At 39.6% G+C, this 25,351-nt stretch overlaps 1 protein-coding gene across 3 annotated transcripts in view; it reads right to left on the bottom strand.

Annotated features, from left to right (window-relative positions):
- Nucleotides 1-21,752, bottom strand: part of LOC111981214 (UV radiation resistance-associated gene protein) — a 148,288-nt gene extending 126,536 nt beyond the window's left edge. The window contains exons 1-6 of one of the 3 annotated variants that reach the window (XM_024012384.2): nt 21,391-21,752; nt 15,436-15,553; nt 14,796-14,830; nt 4,819-4,980; nt 4,598-4,672; nt 4,398-4,504 (exon numbers count right to left, since the gene is read on the bottom strand). In XM_024012384.2, coding sequence (XP_023868152.1) covers nt 4,398-4,504; nt 4,598-4,672; nt 4,819-4,980; nt 14,796-14,830; nt 15,436-15,553; nt 21,391-21,492 — 599 coding nt within the window. In that variant the 5' untranslated portion in view covers nt 21,493-21,752. Of the gene's footprint in view, nt 1-4,397; nt 4,505-4,597; nt 4,673-4,818; nt 4,981-9,578; nt 9,614-14,795; nt 14,831-15,435; nt 15,554-21,390 lie in introns of those variants that run through there. The other 2 variants (XM_024012385.2, XM_070449417.1) reach the window with 2 other exon arrangements.
- Between the last annotated feature and the right edge of the window lie 3,599 nt (nt 21,753-25,351).

Below are 25,351 nucleotides of genomic sequence, written 5' to 3'. Positions count from 1 at the left end.
GTAACTCTGCTGTTGTTGTGATGTGTCGAAGCGAACTGCTTTGCTTTATCTTGGCCAGGTCGCAGTTGCAAATGAGAACTTGTTCTCAACTAGCCTACCTGGTTAAATAAAGGTGAAATACAAAAAAATGCAAAAAAAAATCTGCAATTGAAAGGGAGTGTTGTGCTAGTTACTGAGAGAAGAATGTCGATGAGTAAGTAATGAGTGGGGTCAGACAGTGTTGAGGATATTTTCTGTTTTGTATCCTCTTGCTTCCATAAGTATATTTTGCAATTAAAATCCTTTCAGTTAGCTAAAGGAAGTTGTGCCCCTGGCCTGTAGACAGGCAGAGTATGCTCTTGGTAGGGCAGTCAAACAGCGTACTTGCCAAGAGGCTAGCGTATGGAGCGATTTCAGTGCCAACAGAAATTGCATTTGAATTTAATAATTTTGAATTAGGATATTGAATTTGAATGTAATATTTTGGAATGTTTAATGCACAAATTGAATCATTGAACTCATAAATTGAACTTGTATTTCATGATTTGAAACTGAATTGAATTAGTATTGCATTCAGTTTCAAAATGTAAAAGTAAAATGTAATATTTAAAAGGTAAATATTGCATTAATTGTCTGTGTATCAAGTTAACAAACCATTATTAAGTTAATCAAAGTTTAATATATTCATAATAGCTCATAGCCAAAACAGTTCAAATGCTAGAGCCAAATTCATTGGAAGAAAATAAATTCAATTCAATTCTTGCGTATGACACTACAAGCTTGGCACACATGTATTTGGGAAGGTTCTCCCATTCTTCTATGCAGATCCTCTCAAGTCCGAGCTCTGGCTGGGCCACTCAAGAACATTCAGAGACTTGTCCTGAAGCCACTCCTGCGTTGTCTTGGCAGTGTGCTTAGGGTCGTTGTCCTGTTGAAAGGTGAACCCTTCGACCCAGTCTGAGGACCTGAGCGCTCTGGAGCAGGTTTTCATTAAGGATCTCTCTGTACTTTGCTCCGTTCATCTTTTCCTCGATTCTGACTAGTCTCCCAATCCCTGCCACTGAAAAACATCCCCACAATATGATGCTGCCACCACCATACTTCACAGTAGGGATGGTGCCAGTTTCCCTCCAGATGTGATGCTTGTCATTGAGGCCAAAGAGTTCAACCTTGGTTTCATCAGACCAGAGAATATTGTTTTTCATGGTCTGAAAGTCTTTAGGTGCCTTTTGGAAAACTCCAAGCGGGCTGTCATGTGCCTTTTACTGAGGAATGGCTTCCGTCTGGCCACTCTACCATAAAGGCCTGATTGGTGGAGTGCTGGTTGTCCTTCTGGAAGGTTCTCCCATCTCCACAGAGGAACTCTGAAGCTCTGTCAGAGTGACCATCGGGTTCTTGGTAACCTCTCTGACCATGGCCCTTCTCCCCCAATTACTCAGTTTGGCAGGGCGGCCAGCTCTACGAAGAGTCTTGGTGGTTCCAAACTTCTTCCATTTAAGAATGATGGAGACCACTGTGTTCTTGGGGACCTTCAATGCTGGAGAAATGTTTTGGTACCCTTCCCAGAAACTGTCCCTCGACACAATCCTGTCTTGGAGCTCTATAGACAATTCCTTCGACCTCGTGGCTTGGTTTTTGCTCTGACATGCACTGTCAACTGTAGGACCTTATATAGAATTTACCACAGGTGGACCTAAATCAAGTTGTAGAAACATCTCAAGGATGATGAATGTAAACAGGATGCACCTTAGCTCAATTTAGAAACTCATAGCAAAGGGTCTGAATACCTACAGTTGAAGTGGGAAGTTTACATACACTTAGATAGGAGTCATTAAAACTTGTTTTTCAACCACTCCGCAAAATTCTTGTAGTTTTGGCAAGTCTGTTAGGACATCTACTTTGTGCATGACACAAGTAATTTTTCCAACAATTGTTTACAGACAGATTATTTCACTTATAATTCACTATATCACAATTCCAGTGGGTCAGAAGTTTACATACACTAAATTGACTGTGCCTTTAAACAGCTTGGAACATTTTCCAGAAAATTATGTCATGGCTTTAGAAGCTTCTGATAGGCTAATTGACATAATTTGAGTCAATTGGAGGTGTACCTGTGGATGTATTTCAAGGCCTACCTTCAAACTCAGTGCCTCTTTGCTTGACATCATGGGAAAATCAAAAGAAATCAGCCAAGACCTCAGAAAAAAATTTGTAGACCTTCACAAGTCCGGTTCATCCTTGGGAGCATTCATCCCTGAAAGCACCACGTTCATCTGTACAAACAATAGTACGCAAGTATAAACACCATGGGACCACGCAGCCATCATACCGCTCAGGAAGGAGACACGTTCTGTCTCCTAGAGATGAACGCACTTTGGTGCGAAAAGTGCAAATCAATCCCAGACCAACAGCCAAGGGCCTTGTGAAGATGCTGGAGGTAACAGGTACAAAAGTATCTATATCCACAGTAAAACGAGTCCTATATCGACAAAACCTGAAAGGCCGCTCAGCAAGGAAGAAGCCACTGCTCCAAAACCGCCATAAAAAAGCCAGACTACGGTTTGCAACTGCACATGGGAACAAAAAATGATACTTTTTGGAGAAATGTCCTCTGGTCTGATGAAACAACAATAGGACTCTTTGGCCATAATGACCATCGTTATGTTTGGAGGAAAAAGGGGGAGGCTTGCAAGCCGAATGACACCATCCCAACCGTGAAGCACGGGGGTGGCAGCATCATGTTGTGGGGTGCTTTTCCTGCAGGAGGGACTGGTGCACTTCACAAAATAGATGGCATCATGAGGATGGAAAATTATGTGGATATATTGACGCAACATCTCAAGACATCAGTCAGGAAGTTAAAGCTTGGTCGCAAATGGGTCTTCCAAACGGACAATGATCCCAAGGATACTTCCAAAGTCGTGGAAAGATGGCTTAATGACAACAAAGTCAAGGTATTGGAGTGGCCATCACAAAGCCCTGACCTCAATCCCATATAAAAATTTTGGGCAGAACTGAAAAAGCATGTGCGAGCAAGGAGGCCTACAAACCTGATTCAGGTACACCAGCTCTGTCAGGAGGAATGGGCCAAAATTCACCCAATTTATTGTGGGAAGCTTGTGAATGGCTTCCCGAAACGTTTGATTTAAGTTAAACAATTTAAAGGCAATACTCCCAAATACTAATTGAGTGTATGTAAACTTCTGGGAATTTGATGAAAGAAATAAAAGCTGAAATAAACCATTCTCTCTACTATTATTCTGACATTTCACATTCTTAAAATAAAGTGGTGATCCTAACTGACCTAAAACAGGGAATTTTTACTAGGATTAAATGTCAGGAATTGTGAAAAACTGAGTTTAAATGTATGTAAACTTCCGACTTCAACTGTATGTAAATAAGGTCTGTTTTTTTATTTCTAATAAATTTTCAAACATTTCTAAAAACCTGTTTTTGCTTTGTTATTATGGAGTATTGTGTGTAGATTGCTGAGGGATTCATTTTATCCATTTTAGAATAAGGCTGTAAAGTGACAAAATGTGGAAAAAGTCAAGGGGTCTGAATACTTTCCGAAGGCACTGTATTCACCTGTATTTACCCCCCAAAAATGACATGCTAATTAGCTGCTAATGTGGCTATCATAAAGAACTACAAATGCAATGATCTGGACGATAATTATCTTTACCTCAATTCGGCATTATCTCTGGATTAACTATCAAATGTTAGTTAAATGCAATAATGAACATATTGTCTAAATTTCTTAAATTGACAATTCTGTGAACTGTCTTGTGCAAGTTTTCAATTGACACAACACCTGTTAACTAGAGATGACATACAGGACCTTGCAAGGATTTGTAGTTTTGCATGTCTACTTTTATGCTAATTTCCATTTTCAAATCTGAGAGTAAATAGAGATTAATATTTTGATATAGCTTTTTTAACAGATTTACATGGTTATCAAAATGTCAAGCCAGGGTAAGCCTACATTAAACACCGCCCTTATTTTAAGTGTTTATAAAATCCCTTATGGAAAAAAATAATTATGGAAAAACAATTGGAACGATTTCCTTACTTGACCGCTAGGTTTTATGGGTATTATGACATCTCCACTCTGGGGCTCTATGCTAATTGAATATATTAATTAATTAAAAATTCATTAAATTTAGTTTCAAATCATGAAATACAATTTATTAATTAAATGATTCAATTTGTGCGTTACAAACAAAAAAATATGAAATTTAAATTCAATATCATAACACCAATTCAAAATTATGGAATTCAAATACAATTTCTGTTGGCACTGAAATTGCTCCATACTAGCTGGACACATTGTCCTATGGGAGATGCTGTTAAGTTAAGTGTTAAGTGTCCAGCGTCTTGTGTGTGAGTGTTTTGGTGGGTGTGGTCTGTTTCACCTCAGCAGAGAGAAGACACTGTAGGAGTTCCTCACTGAACTCTGGTCCACAAGGAGTAAACTGTTCTTCTTCCTTTCAGAGTGGTCCTGAAACAGGCACATTTCAACCTTACAATAACAAAACCAAACATAGAAAAACAAATTATAGAATGTCTATGGTCTATATTAGGGACATAATTCCTGGATCAAAGTCAGCAGTACCTTATGATCAAAGTCACTTGCATAGTAGCCATCATTCAATCCAAATATGATTTCATTTGGATTCCTGGAGCGGATCTGTGGAGGAACAAAGCAGTGGCATTTAGTATGTCTGTATTAAAACAAGAGAAAGGCTGTTATTGTCTAGATGACTGCATGGATGCTAGTCAGCATACATCCCAAAGTAGCCTACATTTTATGAGCGTGCGTGTTTACACACTGACCTGCTGCCCTGTGTATCTGAGCCCATCCAGGTTGACCTTCCACTCTATGAGGAGTGTGAACTGTTCCTCCCAACCGCCCCAGATCCTCACCACGAAGCAGGACACAGATGTGTCAAGGAGGTCCGGCAGCATGCCAAAGTCCAGGCTCCGCCATGTTGGATTCTGACAGACAGGCCAAGACAAGGGATTATGCAGCTGAATGAATGATCCCACTGGGATGGAACATTTTGATCAGTTCAAGTAATATTGCATATGAAAACAACCAAGTGTTAATTTGTTCCAAGTGTTTAATTTGTTCAAATGACAAATCCTAATGTGTGTCAGTAGTATGTGTGAAAGTGACTTGAGCACACAAAAGGGTGCTGAACCAGGATGTTCATTTAACTGTTGTCCCACTTACAAAAGTCTGGACAAATATTTACAAATCCAACATCAATATCCCAAGGCGATTTGTCATCATAAAGGCTTGGCTTCAACAAAACACCATATTACCTAGGGTTTCAGACGGAACTCTAGGTTGCTCTAACCTAGAGCCGGCGATATATCGAATTAATTCAAATGTATGTTTTAGCACGACATTCCAAATGCCTGTATAGCAAAAATCAGTTTCATGAAAAAAATTTTTTTTTCATGAGAGTGGTCTTTTTAGTCGTCTCCTTCGCTCCTTCTGTGCACCTTTCCATTTCTCTCTCACAGACACTCCCCCCAAGCCCCTTCCCCTGCCACTCAAAGATGAGAGATCACTTCTTCCTCTCTGACAAGCGGTTTCAATTCACTATTTGCATTTGAGGTTTGGTACAACAGAAATCATTCACATGGACACCAAAACACATTGAGACATTATTTTACTGTAATAGAGAAGTTAAAGGTTAACTCCTCAAATTGCACATAGAACAGACACTAATAAAAATGGTAGTATCAATGAACATTGGTTCTGGAAAATGAATGCTCAGTTTGTTGCACATGTTATTGTGGGACCATGTACCGCTAGCAGCATTTTAGCCAAATACTGTTACACTAGCCGTCTAGTCTGTTTTATAAATATGCAATAAGCATAAAACACAATTATATAAGGAATTGGCAACTCGTTCTCATTCTGAGAAACAAGGTAGGCCACTTGATTTCAACATCTTAAAGTAGAGAGGCTAGCATTATGTTCAAACAGTTGGAGATGGACAGAAAGGTGCGATCATAACAATTCAACTGTTCTACCAACCTTGTTAGCTAGCAAATAAATCCATGTTGGCTAAACATGAAATTTAAAAGACTAGCTGGCTACTCACTAGCACATGGGCTTGTGCTTCAGAGATTGTTCAGGAGACCGGTGTTAGCAAGTCTCACAAATAATGCCTGCTACAAGAAGGTAGACATTATCAGTGATTGTGCATTACGCATGGTTCTCATTAAATGTGTAACAAAAAAGGCATTTTCATAGACAGACTTGAAATACAGATCATTGCAAAAAAGCAGGTTAAACTATTTTGATAAAACAATGACATTATTTGTGGGTCTTATGGTTGTGGAAAGCTTATATTTAGCCTAGGTATAATTTCACAAGGCCTGAATTCACTCGGTTATTGTTGACTGTTAGAAATGCAGTGTATTTGACTTTTAAATTGTACAACAAAGCTTATTTAAAGAAAACATAGGTAAAACTTTACTTGACAYCATAACCATGTCATAACCTGTCATAATATAGTGATAATGCACGAAAAGCTGGTGTTTGGAGGATATATTGGCATGGGTGTTGTTGGTCGAAGGCCGGTGTTAACCGTGCCAATATATCCTCCAAACACCGGTTGAGGGCTTTATCAYGTTTATACAACYGGTTACCAACATATTCAACTAATGAAAAATCTAAATTAGTTTGATGAATTTATTCAAACTATTTCATCCTTCCACAATATATAGTCCCAAAACAAATCTAGGGTTGCTAGCCAAGGGGGCTGGTYGTTTCGGTTGCGAGACGCGACCCAGTCATTCAGTATTTTTGTTCTGTATCTATGGACGCAACCCAGTCGTTYGTTCTAAATGTTCCATTGCCATATTGGCTGACAACATTCTTATCCCTTTGCTTGCTAGCTAGCCAACTACGAATAACTTAGTCACGTGAAACAGTGCAGAAAGAATAACAACAGTAGCTGCATTTGTTTAAGCTGGTTTCCAGTGCCATTTATTTGGATACATCCATAACAATGAGCTATCATTAATGAGGCACGATTTCACCTGGCACAGAAAATGTGCTCTCTCGTCAGGACACTTTTGTTCACAGGAGCTAGCCAACAACACAGCAAACACAATCACTGCAAACTAGCTACACTTCGTTTTGTTTGACCTTTTATTAATGTACATTTCTTTGTATATATCCATTAAAATGCCAGCTGATTCATGTATTCGACTGATTGATTAACGCTGCCTGCCACTCTCTCTCATCCCGACTCCTATACGTTCCTTACTATGGGACAGCTGGAGATCGAATTTGCATATTGAAACAATGTTGCAAATGTCGAAGATACAGACATTAAGATTTATACAAATCTCCACTGTTGAAAACTAAATGTTAGTCTAAAAGAAAATGTGAGATAATGTCTAGATGTGTTTTATAGTGGAGATCAAGTTTATAACTTCCCTGCCTGGGCTGGTTGTGATACTGCCTGGAATCGAACCAGGGTGTCTGTAGTGATGCCTCAAGCACTGAGATGCAGTGACTTAGTCCGCCACGCCACTCGTTGAAACTAGATGTCGACCGATTAATCGGAATGGCCGATTAATTAGGGCCGATTTCAAGATTTCATAACAATCGGAAATCGGTATTTTTGGGCGCCGATTTGTCTATTTATTTATTTTTATATACACCTTTATTTAACTAGGCAAGTCAGTTAAGAACACATTCTTATTTTCAATGACGGCCTAGGAACGGTTAACTGCCTTGTTCAGGGGCAGAACGACAGATTTTCACYTTGTCAGCTCGGGGGATCCAATCTTGCAACCTTACAGTTAACTAGTCMAACGCAATAACGACCTGCCTCTCTCTCGTTGCACTCCACAACTGCCTGTTACGCGAATGCAGTAAGCCAAGGTAAGTTGCTAGCTAGCATTAAACTTATCTTATAAAAAACAATCAATCATAACCACTAGTTAACTACACATGGTTGATGATATTACTAGATATTATCTAGCGTGTCCTGCGTTGCATATAATCTGACTGAGCATACAAGTATCTAAGTATCTGACTGAGCGGTGGTAGGCAGAAGCAGGCGCGTAAGCATTCATTCAAACAGCACTTTMSTGCGTTTTGCCAGCAGCTCTTCGTTGTGCTTCAAGCATTGCGCTGTTTATGACTTCAAGCCTATCAACTCCCAAGATGAGGCTGGTGTAACCGAAGTAAAAGGCTAGCTAGTTAGCGCGCGCTAATAGCGTTTCAAATGTCACTCACTCTGAGCCTTCTAGTAGTTGTTCCCCTTGCTCTGCATGGGTAACGCTGCTTCGATGGTGGCTGTTGTCGTTGTGTTGCTGGTTCGAGCCCAGGGAGGAGCGAGGAGAGGGACGGAAGCTATACTGTTACACTTGCAATACTAAAGTGYCTATAAGAACATCCAATAGTCAAAGGTTAATGAAATACAAATGGTATAGAGGGAAATAGTCCTATAATAACTACAATCTAAAACTTCTTACCTGGGAATATTGAAGACTCATGTTAAAAGGAACCACCAGCTTTCATATGTTCTCATGTTCTGAGCAAGGAACTTAAACGTTAGCTTTCTTACATGGCACATTGCACTTTAMCTTTCTTCTCCAACATTTTGTTTTTGCATTATTTAAACCAAATTGAACATGTTTCATTATTTATTTGAGTCCAAATWGTTTTTATTAATGTATTATATTAAGTTAAAATAAGTGTTCATTCAGTATTGTTGTAATTGTCATTATTACAAATACATTTTATTTTTTAATTTTTATAATATTTTTTTATTCTTATTTTATTTTTTAATATTTATTTTTATTTTTTAAATCGGCCGATTAAATCGGTATCGGCTTTTTTGGTCCTCCAATAATCGGTATCGGCGTTGAAAAATCATAATYGGTCGACCTCTAGTTGAATCGAATCAGTATTCAGGATTAAACCCACCCGTTGTATAATATGGTCATAACACTGTCATGACATATTTAGACCTGTTGTGACATATTGCGCTATTCTATGGCTGGTTATTATGACACCTAAATAAAAGTGTCAAAACACACAAAACCACACAAGGCAAACCATTCCATTACACCATAGCCTACTTGTCAACAGTATGTTTATTATATAATATTTTCTGAAATTGACCATATGAAATTATAATTGTGCACACATTGATGTCAGACATGCACCTACTCCAGTGTTCTGTTGCTGATGACTGSGATGAATGCAGGAGCAGATTTCAGGAGAAGGACAAGACACCCTCTTTTTGACTGATGACTGACATAAAGAGCATGTATGTGATCGGCCTATCTGGCTTATATAATTATGATGGTCATAATGCTTCTTGACTGTGTCATAAAGTGCATTTTCTAAGTCCAAGTAAAGTGACACAGGAGGGTCATAATGCTTCATGACAGTGTCATAGTGTATTTTATACAAGTTATTTTTWWAAATGACTAAAGAATTCGTTACAACAAAGGATTTAACTCTCAAATTGTATTATTTATTCAAATTAGTTTTTTCCCTGCCAAGAAGTTTCCTTTCGTTTGAAAGTTTGTTTCTGCAGCAAGGTCTTTACCTCCACCCCTGGATGCAGCAGATGCATTACTTTCTCTGAAAAATAAAGAAAATAAATCAGAATAGAGTATGCTACAATTCAGTGACACTGCTAAAGAAAGCTGAAAACGAATTATACCAAATATATTATAGCCAATAGCAAACACTTTCACACATTTTCAAATACATTACAATCACGTTCTCAATGTTTTCATAACATAGCTAACTAGCTCTCAACTATTCATGTAGCTAGCTAGTTAGCTACCATCTAGTTAGGGATTGTTAGCTAACGTTAGCTGCCCTATCACTGAATATGGTGGTGGTGTGCAAAACTACAGTAAATAAACCCATGCATTGTTGAGGTAACGGTTCATATGATTCACTCTATATACAATGCTAATTGTACTAACGAATTATAGAAGAGGCCTGTTTATTAACTAACAAAAAAACATGGACAGCTAACACTGAGATAACTAATGTCAACGGTTAGCATGCAACAGTTAGATTCACATTGCATAAAAAGTAACCTAAAATACATATTATTAGCATGGTTCATATGTACTCATGTAAATACACTTAATACTTGACATTGTTTGTAAAAAAATATATATATATAAACTTTTTGATTTATTTTAATTTTTAAGTATGAGCCAAARCGTTTATAATGACAATGTATTTCATCTGAGACGTCTCATTGACTTGGCTAGCTACATAACGTTAAAAATTAAGCTAGTTTAGCCTGGCTATGATCATATGAAAGGGAACATATTTMGTTTTTCACTCAGTCAAAAAATGAAACTAGAGTTGTGGCCAAAAGTTGAGAATGACACAAATATTAATTTTCACAAAGTCTGCTGCCTCATATTGTATGATGGCAATTTGCATATACTCCAGAATGTTAATTAAGAGTGATCAGATGAATTGCAATTAATTGCAAAGTCCCTCTTTGCCATGCAAATGAACCGAATCCCCAAAAACATTTTACACTGCATTTCCAGCCCTGCCACAAAAGGACCAGCTAACATCATGCCAGTGATTCTCTCGTTAACACAGGTGTGAGTGTTGACGAGGACAAGGCTGGAGATCACTCTGTCATGCTGATTGAGTTTGAATAACAGACTGAAAGCTTCAAAAGGTGGTGGTGCTTGGAATCATTGTTCTTCCTCTGTCAACCATGGTTACCTACAAGGAAACACGTGCCGTCATCATTGCTTTGCACAAAAAGGGCTTCACAGGCAAGGATATTGCTGCCAGTAAGATTGCACCTAAATCAACCATTTATCGGATCATTAAGAACTTCAAGGAGAGCGGTTCAATTGTTGTGAAGAAGGCTTCAGGGCGCCAAAGAAGTCCAGCAAGCGCCAGAACCGTCTCCTAGTTGATTCAGCTGCGGGATCGGGGCACCAACAGTACAGCGCTTGCTCAGGAATGGCAGCAGGCAGGTGTGAGTGCATCTGCACGCACAGTGAGGCGAAGACTTTTGGAGGATGGCCTGGTGTCAAGACGGGCAGCAAAGAAGCCACTTCTTTAAAGGAAAAACATCAGGGACATCAGGGACAGATATTCTGCAAAAGGTACAGGGATTGGACCGCTGAAGGACTGGGGTAAAGTTATTTTCTCTAATGAATCCCCTTTCCGATTGTTCGGGCATCCGGGAAAAAGCTTGTCCAGAGAAGACAAGGTGAGTGCTACCATCAGTCCTGTGTCATGCCAACAGTAAAGCATCCTGAGACCATTCATGTGTGAGGTTGCTTCTTAGCCAAGGGAGTGGGCTCACTCACAATTTTGCCTAAGAACACAGCCATGAATAAAGAATGGTACCAACACATCCTCCGAGAGCAACTTCTCCCAACCATCCAGGAACAGTTTGGTGACGAACAATGCCTTTTCCAGCATGATGGACACCTTGCCATAAGGCAAAAGTGATAACTAAGTGGCTTGGGGAACAAAACATAGATATTTTGGGTCCATGGCCAGGATTACTCCAGACCTTAATCCCATTGAGAACTTGTGGTCAATCCTCAAGAGGCGGGTGGGACAAACAAAAACCCACAAATTCTGACAAACTCCAAGCATTGATTATGCAAGAATGGGCTGCCATCAGTCAGGATGTGGCCCAGAAGTTAATTGACAGCATGCCAGGGCGGATTGCAGAGGTCTTGAAAAAGAATGGTCGACACTGCAAATATTGACTCTTTGCATCAACTTCATGTAATTGTCAATAAAAGCCTTTGACACTTATGAAATGYTTGTAATTATACTTCAGTATTCCATAGTAACATCTGACAAAAATATCTAAAGACACTGAAGCAGCAAACTTCGTGGAAATTAATATTTGTGTCATTCTCAAAACTTTTGGCCACGACTGTACACATCAAAATGTAGATAAACATGTTGTTATCTTTAGATTTCTGAAAGGAAACCATACTTATAAATGTTACAAACCTGAAAACAGTGTGAATAAGGATACATGGACAATTGACATTTTTTCACTGGGCTTCTTWTCCTGTTTCTTTTCTTCCAACGTATGAGGTGCACGCCTGCAGCTAACTGGTCAAATGTCTCCCTCTAGTGGTAGCACTAAGTATACATGTATATTAAAGCAAACCAATGGAGGACAATAATAATGTGAACAAACTTTGATTCCAAAATATGGACATTTATAGACCATCACAGGATATCTTGTTATTGTAAGGCTAATAAGGGTGTTTTGTCCTGCTCCTGCATTCATCCAAGTCATCAGCGACAGAGCTATGCATGTATGACATCAATGTGTGTACAATTGCAATGGTAATAAAAACTTTCTAATTTAGGAAATGTTACATTAGTAGAATGGAATGGTTTGCCTTGTGTGGTAGGATTTGTTGGCTTTGGCACTCTTATATAGATGTCATAACCACCCATAAATAACTATCGTGGTAGGTTTTGTGGATTTTGGCCCGCTTATGTAGATGTCATAACCAGCCATAAAAAAAAACGCAATATAGAGTACATCACAATAGGTCTAAATATTCAGCATGACAGTGTTATGACCATATTATGATAGGTTATGACATTGATATATATTATGAATTGCCCATAGGTTTAAAAAAATATATATTTTTAGGCCATATCCCCCAGCCCTACTCCAACGCAGCAGCCAAATCTGTTTCCAACATTGATGTCACCGTAAAGACATCACATGCCACATTTTGCCTGCTGTGAAAGACCCTGGACTCCTATATCCATCTAGCAGCGGTGCCCCGACCCGCTAAATCATTGCTGCCACTCCAATGAATATGATCACGATCGATCGATAGATATACACACACACTTTCTACTTACCAAGAGTCAGATGAACTTATGGATACCATTTTTATGTCTCTGTGTGCAGCTTGAAGAAAATTGCTAACTAGCGTTAGCGCAATTGCTAGCTTTTCCCATAGACTTCCAGTCATTGGCTAACACTAGTTAGCAATGACTTGCGAAATTACCTTCAACTTCCTTCAAACTGCACACAGACATAAAAATGGTATCCATTAGTTAATCTGACTCTGGGAAAGTAGAAAAAAGGCTTGATTGCCAAAATCTCGCATTATCCCTATAAGATCTGAGTGACAAGTTACAACACATATTTGTAGCAAACAGAGCAAGCAGTGGGTCGCAAACTGCCACCGTTTGATCCTCACCCTCGCCCTACAGTGGGGGGGGGGGTGGCAGAAAGGAGCAGGCTCCTTTGACAGACTAGAGAAGACAACGGGGAAACAGACAAAAACACTAGAGAACAAACAAAGGTCATGGAGGAATGCTGACGTTTTCAATACAAAGGCAGATTTCAGATCTCTGCCAGACACAATCCTGAGCTTAATCTGCAGTACATTTCAGACTAGGGCCGTGGAAAGTAAAGGAAAGGTAGGCTTGGAAAAGAGCTTAGGCCAGCTCATGATTCTACATTTGGCATGTTAGCAATGGTGTGCTGCTCTACTTGGCTGCATTCATCACAGACTCCATGCAGAGAAGGGAGCGCGTAGCAGCTGCTAAKCCACGTAGGGTGTAGGACCAAATCTAACAACTGTCAGTGAGGACAATCGTTTCCCTGCAAACGAGGAAAATAAAAAATATGGAAACTTCCGACTGAATCCAAGGACGTTGTGTTGATAGAGCCATAGCTGAGAAGGCAATATCTGATTTTACTGAATGGCGTCTTGCAGAACACAATGACAGACATGCTATGAACACGTTTAGAGAGAAAGAGAGCGAGAAATAGTACAATGAAAGCTTGTGCATACTTTATCCATACAGTATGTTGATGATGTAAGCCTGTTTGTTTCCCCTTGACTCATACAGTGTGTTGCTGCAAGGCTGCTTTCCACCTTCCTGTCTGTTGTTTATATGACTGGGGTACAACATGAAGAAAGAGATTAGTGCAGGCCAAGAACAGAGACGTTGTCTGTTTTCTGTTGTTCTTGGCCTTATTGCACATACGCAACTGTCAATAAGAGACCATACAGTACAGTAAACCCCTGTGCTTAGCCCTCTGTGAAGCTATGGAGACAAGGAGATGGGAGCTGGCTGACACTGTGTGTATCAGTGATGACTCCCATTTAAAGCAGTCAGATTCAGGGTCACAACACCATCCTGGTGTGGCCAACCTGTGCAATGTCGATACATCCAATTCTGAATTCAACCGAACAAGTGCTTTWTTTGGTCGAGTTACTTTAGGTAATATTAGGTGTTCTTTCAGCAACTGTTTTGACAGATGAGAGGAAGTGAAAGGTAGGCTACTTGACTTGATTGTGTTAGAAACAAACACCAAGGCAGCTGACCTGAGTCCATGTATTGGCTGGCAGACACTAGTCCTCCGTAATGGGGAAATGGAGGAAGCATGCCCTCTTTCCACACAGCAGCACTGGAGAAAGTGCCCACTGTTCACTCTCACATGTACACACACACAAACACGTTGTGGGCGTGGCGGAGTGCGTAAACCTGGACAGGGGTAGTGATAAGCCTATAGGCTGGCCGTGCTGTCACTCGTTTCTATTCTTGTGCCCTCTGAATGGAACTAAGCATATAACCGGTAGTGTGCTTCCACAGATGTGAGCAGACAAATCATACAACAAAATCCACACAAAATGGATTGCTATGACATTCCATAGCTGGTGCTATAGTCATTTTGTGTGAGGCCAGGCAGCCTTCTTTGGCAAATTAATGTAGAATCTGTCCAACACATGTTTGTTCTTTTGAAAAAAATGACACTCACCAATGAATCTCGGATGACTTCACTCTTGTAAAAGTCTGCAAGGGAAGGCAAAAAAACAGGTTAAATTCACTTTAAAGCTTTCTCAAACAGACATTGAATAAACACACACACACAAAAGCTTAAACTACACTTGTGAAGATTCAACACCTGTCAGGATTACCTGACAACAGCAAGCCACGGCCCTGAGGTTTTGGCTCAATCTGGGCCATTTTTGTATATTAACTTAAAATGAAATGATTTTCCCTTAAACCAAAAGTGAAAGACCTCATTTACTGGAGCATCAGCGTCCCCTAACAAACCAAGCCCTTGTGCATTTAACTACACTTTGTAATGGGACTCTGACATTTCTTCCACTTGTGAGAGTAGCCTAATGCAGTACACATTGGTGCTGAACATTTAGTCCTAAGTGGGCTCTGGCACTAAGGGCTGAATCGTAATTAAGATGTCTGCATCTTTCCATGACTTTTGCGTAAATCCTGCATTGTTGTCAAGTTATGTGCACAGATCTCAAGTTAAGATTCAGGCCTAGACATGTTTGTAGTGTGGACTGCCTGGGCTCAGTAGTGTGAAAGGGGTATTAGTGCAGTGGCCCGGGAACACTGTGATACCGAGACAGCTGAAACAGGGTTACTGTACTGACCTCTGGATATCCAGTCCTCTAAGCAGAGATGAAGGGTAAAATATGTGTCCAACAGTGGAGAGCCATTCTTGTTGACGATGTTGCGGGCTGCGATGCTTCTGAGATGACGTAACCGCCTCTGTTAGGGAGAGAGAGGCAGATGGTGAGATAGTCGGGGGAAAAAGACGAGAAATAGAAGCAGGAGCAGAGACAGGGAGCAGGAGACAGCATTTAGCCTAATGAACTGCCCACAACCAGAGGTAGCCTAAGTCTAAATTACGTACAATGCAGCTTGTACTTGTCTGGGTCAGCTTCAATGCCTTTTACAATTGTATTATCGATTTCAAGAGTTTCATCCTGTTACACAATCCAAATCGACTTACAAGACTGTTACCCAATGAGCTAGTCTAATTCACACAGGAGTAAACAATGCAGTCAACCAGAAGTCACAATTTCAGATAGCAAAGTAATTAGGCTCAAGTACATCCTCATGTTAAAAATAAACTGTCCTTTTAGAATATAGTAGCTCGGTTGGAGAGAACTTGGCGTATCTGGTAGGGCTGGGATGATACCAGTATCGCAATATTTTTTTCATGGCAAAAATGAAAACACGAAGCAGACAAAAACTCTTTGGTCCTTTAAAAACATGCTGTATTTGTAACATATTGTGTGCTATAGCTTGAGAAAGAAAACAAGTGACAAGATGACAACAATTGACATTAGGGTAGTTTTCCTAAAGAAGTTAAAGCCGCTTCGTGTTTTGTTTCCTTGCCACGACACTAACGAGTATTGCGATACTGTTATCGTCCAGACCCTAGTATCTGGTTAGTCACACGTCATCTACTATCAACATTTGTCCAAAAAKAATACAATTTGCAGACAAGCGTTTCATTTGAAAGCAGAGTTCATTCATGTGTTGACTTAACTGTGTTTCCCTCACAAAAGCTCTGCATACAGGACCGCCACAGTTTCATCAACTACAGTCCAAGCCAGCATGCCAATGACACACAAAAAGCATTTGTACAGTACGTCTCAGAGTAGAAAAGCCCTGATTCCTCAGCTCTATAAAMTTTGTTCCACACCACTGACAGAACATAACCAAGGTTGGACATCAGTCAGAAGTCCACCTTTCAAATAAATTGAGAAGTAGTCTAAAATAAAAAGGAACCTGCTTGAAGAGAAAGGCTCAGTTATAGCCAATCAAAAAAAGAGTAGACTAACTGAAGAAGACTTTATTTTACAGAGGACTGCATTTATAAAAAAAGATAATGGCTCCAAAGAAAAAGCCTCAAAATGTATGGGGGGGGGGATAAGTCAAGAGAATGACAATGGGACATGACATGAGGCCTGTGAAAAGAGGGGCCATTGAATGAGGTCACCCCTCAGGGGCAGCAGTGTCAGAGCAGCAGTAGGACTATCTATGTCAACGGCAGGCCAAGTCCCTCACCTGATCTGCATTCTTCAAACTCCAGCAGCCCACACTGAGCTTCCACCACCACAGGCATTAGGGATAAATCTAAGTCATGGGATTCCCTATAAGATTAAGGTTGCTCGGAAACAAAAACCCAGCTTGTTCAGCAACCCCCCCACAGAAAAGGTCAGCTGAATTTTCTCCGGTCCAACTCATCCCAAACCATCTCAATTGGGTTGAGGTCGGGTGATTGTGGAGGCCAGGTCATCTGATGCAGCACACCATCACAGCCTGGAGGTGTGTTTTGGGTCATTGGGGGTGACAGGTAGCCTAGTGGTTAGAGCGTTGGACTAGTAACTGGAAGGTTGCAAGATTGAATCCCCGAGCTGACAAGGTAAAAATCTGTCATTCTGCCCCTGAACAAGGCAGTTGTTCATACACCATTATTGAAAATAAGAATTTGTTCTTAACTGACTTGCCTAGTTAAATAAATAAATAAATAATAATTGTCCTGTTAAAAAAACAAATGAAAGTCCCACCAGCTCAGTACCAGTACCCCTTTTTCATTATTTATATTTCACTTTGTTACTTATCGATTTTTACTTATTGTTGGTTAAGGGCTTGTAAGTAAGCATTTCACTGTAAGGTCTACTGTACACCTATTGTATTCGGCGCATGTGACAAATCAAATTTGATTTAACTAAGCGCAAACCAGATGGGATGGCGTATCGCTGCAGAATGTGGTGGTAGCCATACTGGTTAAGCGTGCCTTGAATTCTAAATAAATCACCGACAGTGTCACCAGCAAAGCATGCTTCACTGTTGGAATCACACATGCGGAGATCATCCGTTCACCTACTCTGCTTCTCACAAGGACACGGCGGTTGAAACCAAAAATCTCAAATTTGGATTCATCAGACCAAAGGACATCTTTCCACCRGTCTTATTTCCATTGCTCATGTTTCTTGGCCCAAGCAAGTATCTTCCTTTTATTGGTGTCCTTTAGTAGTGGTTTCTTTGCAGCAATTCAACCATGAAGGCCTGATTCATGCSGTCTCCTCTGAACAGTTGATGTTGAGATGTGTCTGTTTCTTGAACTCTGAAGCATTTATTTGGGCTGCAATTTCTGAGGCTGGTAACTCTAATGAACTTATCCTCTGCAGCAGAGGTAACTCAGGGTCTTCCTTTCCTGTGGCGGTCCTCAGGAGAGCCAGTTTCATCATAGCGCTTGATGGTTTTTGCGATGATTGAAGAAACCTACAAAGTTCTTGAATGTTCTGCTTTGACTGGCTTCATGTCTTAAATAATGATGGACCTGTCTTTCTGTTATTTGAGCTTCTCTAATATGGATGGTTTTAACAAATAGGGATCTTCTGTATACACTACTTGTCACAACACAACTGATTGCTAAACACATTAAGAAAGAAATTCCACAAATTAACCAGGGCACACTGTTAATTGAAATGCATTCCGGTGACTACCTCATGAAGCTGGTTGAGAGACGTGCCAGAGTGGAAAGCTGTCATCAAGGCGGCTACTTTGAAGAATCTCAAATATAAAATATATTTAATAAGTTTAACACTTTTTTGGTTACAATATGATTCCATGTGTTATTTCATAGTTTTTTTTGTATTTKWATTTTTTAATTTTACCCCCTTTTCTCCCCAATTTCGTGGTATCCAATTGTTAGTAATTACTATCTTGTCTCATCGCTACAACTCGGGAGAGACGAAGGTCCTAAGCCATGCGTCCTCCGAAACACAACCCAACCAAGCCGCACTGCTTCTTAACACARCGTGCCTCCAACCCGGAAGCCAGCCACACCACTGCGCCCGGCCCGCCACAGGAGTCGCTGGTGCGCGATGAGACAAGGATATCCCTACCGGCCAAACCCGGACGACGCTAGGCCAATTGTGCTTCGCCCCACGGACCTCCCGGACCTCATGGCACAGCTAGTGCTGCGATGCAGTGCCCTAGACCACTGCACCACCCGGGAGGCCCTTTATTTCATAGTTTTGATGTCTTCACTATTATTCTACAATGTAGAAAATAGTAAAACAAATAAATAAAAACCCTTGAATGAGTACGTGTGTCTAAACTTTTGACTTATATTGTATATTTTTCTATAAAAACAAGCACCACACCCAATACACACTACAACATGCCCACACCTGTACATGAACACACAGCAGCCTCCCCTTTCAATACACATATAAATGTACATGTGAAATTCAAACACAATTATGTCTGTTGGGAAAAGTCACACTCCTCAAGATGGTCAATGTAAAGTTTCCAGATTTGATCAACCATGTCCTTTCTTTTGCCTAAATTTCATAAAACACACCCTAAAGAAATGTAACTACATAGTTCAGTCCTCCAGTTCGTTATTGATGGTGAGTATGATGCTTTCCAATTGATAGCTCTAAAAAAAAAATGCAGCAATTATACCTAGGTTAAAAGAAAMTCTGATATTGTTCATCAATATTTACATTTCCCAATAGACATAAATCGTGGCGATAGACAGAAACTCCTAAACACAATAATATGATATCACAGACATTATCCCAAAATGGTGTCAGTTTGTCACAGCATATGTAATAGGGTTCCTTTTCTCCAACATTTCTGGGAGCATAACATGCATCCTGGCAGGAGTGTAGTAAATCCAAAGGATTATCTTGAATTGCAATAATTTACATCTAAGGTTGTAGGAGAAAATATGAACATTTTTAMATATCTGTGACCAATAGTCTCATACATTTTCTTAGAGATCTGTTTCCCATTTTTCCTTTATAAAAGTTCTGTGCTATTAGGTAGAAATTCAATCAAAGCTAGAAGCTTTAGATTCATCCAGATTCTATTGAAGCGATTGAATAAGATTTCTGAGTTATAAGAATTTAAAGAAATTGGTTTTGGATAACCCACATTTTTCTTGTAATTAATTGAATGRCAGTAGAGAGCCATTATAATACATATGCTAAAAATGAATGATGCCACTTTGGAACCAGGACTTAACGGTGTTGTTATTGTCCAGCTTCATAAGGTAAGTGTAAAACATTCAATTTGACTCTTAAAGGCTTTCCATTCCAAATAAAGTTGGAGAGTAGGTAATTTATTCTTAAAGAAGTTGAATGGAATTGAAACTGGTCAAACTTAGAATAAATACATCAACCATGGTAATATATTAATTTTGATTATGTTGACCCTCCTAACATAGAAATAAGTAAAGTTTTCCATCTCTGAACATTGGATTCAATCTTATCTAGTAAAGGAGAGTAGTTGATCATATAGGCCTCCACCAAATTGCATGCTATCAATACAACCAGGTATATAATATGCTTCTTTGTCCTTTTCCACTGAAATCTACTTTCCAAGCTTGAAAAGTCATAACCAAAATAATGCTGGCTATTATTCTAATGAGCTCTACCCCCAAACAAGACCAACTTTGGTTGGTCCGGACCACATCTGTACAAATCATAGACCAAATCACAGTACAGCACAGTACAGCAAAGTACAATATAGTAGAGTACAATATAGTAGAGTACAGTACCACATAGTATAGTTCAGTACAGAACAATAGAGTATATTATACTGTACTCTACACTACTGCTCTATACTGTGCTGTACTGTCCAAACTTAGGAAATAGAAGTCAAATTTCAACTACTTTTCAACGTCCATGGCTGTCCGGTGTCGGTCTGTGCACATTAGGTGAGAGGGCTGGTTAACAGTGATTCTCTAACAAGGCCTACTTTCCGCAGTCACTTTTGAATCTTGTGAAACTTTAACAAGCCTGCAATGATAAGAGATTCACAAGCCATATTCTGCTCATATTCTGAGTTAATGAGTCCTTGACACTGGGTGTTTCCCAGCACAGCTAGTTACCTCCCAACAATACTGCTCAGTGTTCAGGCAGACCTGTGCTGTGACACCTGTCAAGTCATTCATAAAGACAGTTTCTTCCCAAAGTAGCAATGTAGGATGTTGTTTAAAAATATGATAATAAGCAGGAAGTAATGTATATCTCAGCAGCCAGTAAAGGCAAATTCAATAATTCCAGATTTGAAAACATGCACCTTAAAGACTATATGCAATTTAGAAATGATTTGCACTGACTACCAACACATTCAACCCTTACACACACGTTTGGGGTCACTTAGAAATGATTGTCTTTGAAAGAAAAGCCCCGCCATAACAAGGCATTTGATTGGTTTGACGTGTTGTGAGGCATCACTGATTTGCACCGACTTCCAACCCCTTTAGCTGATTTCTGCCATGGAACTTCCCCAGGCTTCCAGTAGTGTTTGCGACAAGACTAGGGCTAACTAAGCTGGCTAGCTAGCATATTCGTCTCTGTTACTTGCAAACTAAATATCTAACAATGATATCTAACATTTGCACAGGTATCTAACTAGCTATTATAGACAACGTATAACTGTCTCGCTACCCAAGAGAGCTGTAATAGGCCTGCTGTATTCATCTTGCAGTTTTGACATGTGACACACAGCATTATTACAGAATGAGAGTCAATCAAAAAACATTCCACCGAGCTGAGGGTCCATGTCCTTACCTGCTGAGATGTGAGTTCTACGTGCAAGCCTCGAGAAGATGAGGCTCCAGAGTTGACAGAGGAGGCGTGTACAGGGTGATCCCGACCGGTGATGGAGTTCATTCTCCTAACGGCACCAGAGGCGTTCGTACCAAACAACCCCGGGTCATGTAAATCTAGATTCACCTTCTACGCCAGAAATGTATGTATCAGTGCAGTAATCCGCTTAATAAGAAAACAAAGCACTTTTGTAGCCGTCAGTTAGCAAGCAAGCTAGCTAGCTACGTGACATAAACAAAGTAGGACTTGCTCAGGAAGCTATCATCCGTCTGTCAAAGAGCACTCTACGCGGAGTCGAGACAACGCGGATGTTTCCGGTTTTCAACCTAACTTCCGTTTCTACTGAAAAAAACTAATATGGGGACTCGTCACTAGTTAGCACAAACACAAAGTCATAAACCCCGCCTATTCATACAATGTATATATATTTTTTAAATGTTACATTTATTTAACTGTCCAAGTCAGTTAAGAACAAATTCTTATTTACAATTACGGTTATTTACAATTACGGCCTACCCCGGCCAAACCCTGACGACGCTGGGCCAATTGTGCGCCGCCCTATGGGACTCCCAATCACGGCCGGATTTGATACAGCCTGGATTCGAAACAGGGACTGTAATGACGCCTCTTGCACTGAGATGCAGTGCCTTAGGCCGCTCTTCTCTACTTTTGGTGGCCTTAACTTCATGTTRTTGTGCAATTATAATATTGACAAAATTCCAGTGAAACTTTCTGCTTTTCATCGGCAGTTTTTCTTGTCATGGTCCTTAATTTATAAACACAATTATTCACAACACAGATATTATATATGGAATAATCGGGATATATTGTATAAAAATACTTTGTTTTTAGAATATTGGTTCCGAAATAATATCCTATTGGTGAGCCAACTGGTAAATGCAGAGGGTGTTTTACTCAGTTATAAGGAATTATTATCTCTTTGCAARGTTGCTCTGTTATTCAGGAACGTGCCAAGACCTGACCCTCAGAGCCTACCTTCTATTGACCCTGTTGACTCATCAGTAGGAAAGATTTGTTTCTCTTTTGGCCCGTTCAACAACAGMGCGATAYGAACCTTGTTTCAGCAGGATGTTGTATCTATACCTTATGTCATGCCTTATTGGAATGGATTTATTGATAATATCTGTTGGAAAAAAGTTTGGATGTTGCCACACACATACCTACTTGTTAACAAAATTAAGGAGGTTTCCTTTAAAATGATTCATAAATATTATCCTGCCAACCACTATATGAAGAAGTTTAAGGAAAACATAAACTCAAATTGCTCCTTTTGTAATGACCACCCAGAAACAGTGTTGCATCTTTTTTGGCATTGTATACATGTAAGAAAACTGTGGCAAGACATCAGTAGATTTATAATTGAACACATTTATGAAGATTTTACACTATTGTGGAGAGATGTACTGCTTGGATTCTTTACATACGATAAAAATAAGCKGAAACATTTTTATGTAATTAATTTCATTATTCTTTTGGCCAAATTGCATATACACAAATGTAAATTTACTAACAAAAAAACACATTTTCTTACCCTACAAAAAGTAATTGAACTGTATTTTAAGACTATTAAATACTCTATTAACAAAAAAGCTGTTAGAATTGTAAGTGTATGTATGTCCCTTAAGGTCCTTGTGTAATTGTAATGTGATATTGTACCCCTAGCTCGATTGTCCATTATATATAATCTATATATACTTGTGTCCCCTTATGTACTTTCTGTATTGATTTGTTGTTAATAAAATAAAAAAATAAAATAAAAATGGCCGCTGCACCACTCGGGAGACCGATTTATCTTCTTACATTTTTATTTTTAACCTAACCACACAGCCAATCGTATGCCTAACCTTAAATCAACACCAAAAAGTCACCTTTTGTTTTCTTGCATTTTTACGATATAGACTATTTGCATCTTTACGACAAATGCCAGATTTGACCTTTCACAGCAGGTTAGGAGTATTAATGTAGCAGGTTAGGATAATTAGGTTAAAGTTAGGAGAAGGGTTAGGGTTAGCTAAAATTCCCCCAAAATAAAAAGAATTTCACAAAATCGTTAATTTGACAAAATCTTTATGTATACTCTTAAAATGTGATTTAAAACCGAACCTTAACTCTAACCTTATCCACACTGCTAACCGTGTGCCTAACCTTAAATTAGGACCAAAAGGCTATTTTGTTTTCATAAATTTTTACAACATGGACAATTTTGACTTTGTGGCTGTGCTATCTTGTGGAAAGACTTCCTCCAAATATGAGGAAGTGRATGTTTCTGCATGTATTTATCTATCGCGTGACCTGATGGTGACAATTCACTCAAGTACGGTAGTGGAGAGTAATTGGTGAGGACTGTTTTTGTCAGTGTCCTAGGCATTTGATTTCCTAATTGGCTAATTAACTGAATGGTGATAGAACATTTAATTKATCAACTTTGTCAACTGAAGTTAAGAACACAATCATATTACATGGGTCAAGGCCAAACATATTTACARCAAACTTGTAAATATTTTCACATCAATCAAGCCAAATCAATACATACATGTGTCCATACATCAAATGTACAAGGAACAAAAATATAAACACAACATGTAAAGTGTAGGTCCCATGTTTCATGAGTTGAAATAAAAGATCCCAGACATGTTACATATATACAAAAAGTTAATTTCTAACCAATTTTGTGCACAATATTAATTACATCCCTGTTTGTGAGCATTTTTATTTTGCTAAGATAATCCATACACTTGACAGGTATGGCATATCAAAAAGCTGATTAAACGGCATGATCATTACACCTTGACCTGGGGACAACAAAAGACCACTCTAAAATGTGCAGTTTTGTCCCAGCAGGCGGCCGCCCAGTGGCACCCTCCCCCACAGCAACTGAAGTTCAGCAGGTCGCTTCCCCATCGGATTCCATCACGACTACCATCATTGTTGGCAGCTCGATCTGTTGACCGACCAAGGTCCACTGTCACCCAGGAGCCCGTGTCCATGACATCAACTCCCTCCTGCCCATGGTTCTGGCCAACTAATCCAATATTGACACCATCGTCACTCACCGTAGGTTTTAACRACCTTCATTTTAGGCGATCTGAGGGAGAACTCCAAACATTTTTTAAACAGCCTCGCTAGGGAACAGGGAAGATAATAATTATCTCTGGTCCCCTCCCGTGCTACCGAAGGAGTTCGGCAGACACACCACATATTGAGTGTCTCGGTCTTGTCTCGGTGTCGGATAMATTTTTACTTGGTCTTGACTCGGTCTTGGACAGTGAGGAYTCGTAATTTCTTCCAGAGACCAGCAGAGTAAAAAATCTCATAATTATCCGCTTCCATTAAGTCAGTGCAAAAAAAAACGCTTCACCAGGCCAAATATATACACTCCTTTCTTGAAACATCAATAGCCTATGTTATTGCCTATTGAAACCTTTTGCACGCTCATTATTACTAAGGGGAGACCGGGGAAATTGTAACAGTCTATATTTATTATAGACATGTTTGCGCAGTGTCGAGCCTATTGGGCCTTCAGTGTGTGACAGGCTTGTGATACTGAAAGGACAGCAACCCTAATATCAGAGCACTCATATAGGTCAGAGAGTGCACTAATTTGAATTGGTGTCCACACACTTTTGTGTATATATAGTGTATATAAACATGCGTGCAGCACACATAGCCTAGTTTCAGTAGAAAATCATCTGCAGGCAGCAAGAGTGTGCAGCTCTCAACTGGTTGTCTCATGGAGCAGCTCACAGAAGAATGGCATCGATAGCTGGTAGGTAGGAAAGATGTTTCAGCTTATATCTGTAGATTTTTTTTTTAAAGTAGTCACACTCAAAACCGTGAAGAGGAATAACCCAGGGAGGCTGAGATGCAAAAATAATATAATTMATTCAATCCATGCTCAAAA

Source organism: Salvelinus sp. IW2-2015, linkage group LG20, assembly GCF_002910315.2.
Source record: "Salvelinus sp. IW2-2015 linkage group LG20, ASM291031v2, whole genome shotgun sequence".
Classification (NCBI taxonomy): Eukaryota; Metazoa; Chordata; class Actinopteri; order Salmoniformes; family Salmonidae; genus Salvelinus; species Salvelinus sp. IW2-2015.
This window is presented reverse-complemented; position numbering and strand designations above follow the sequence as displayed.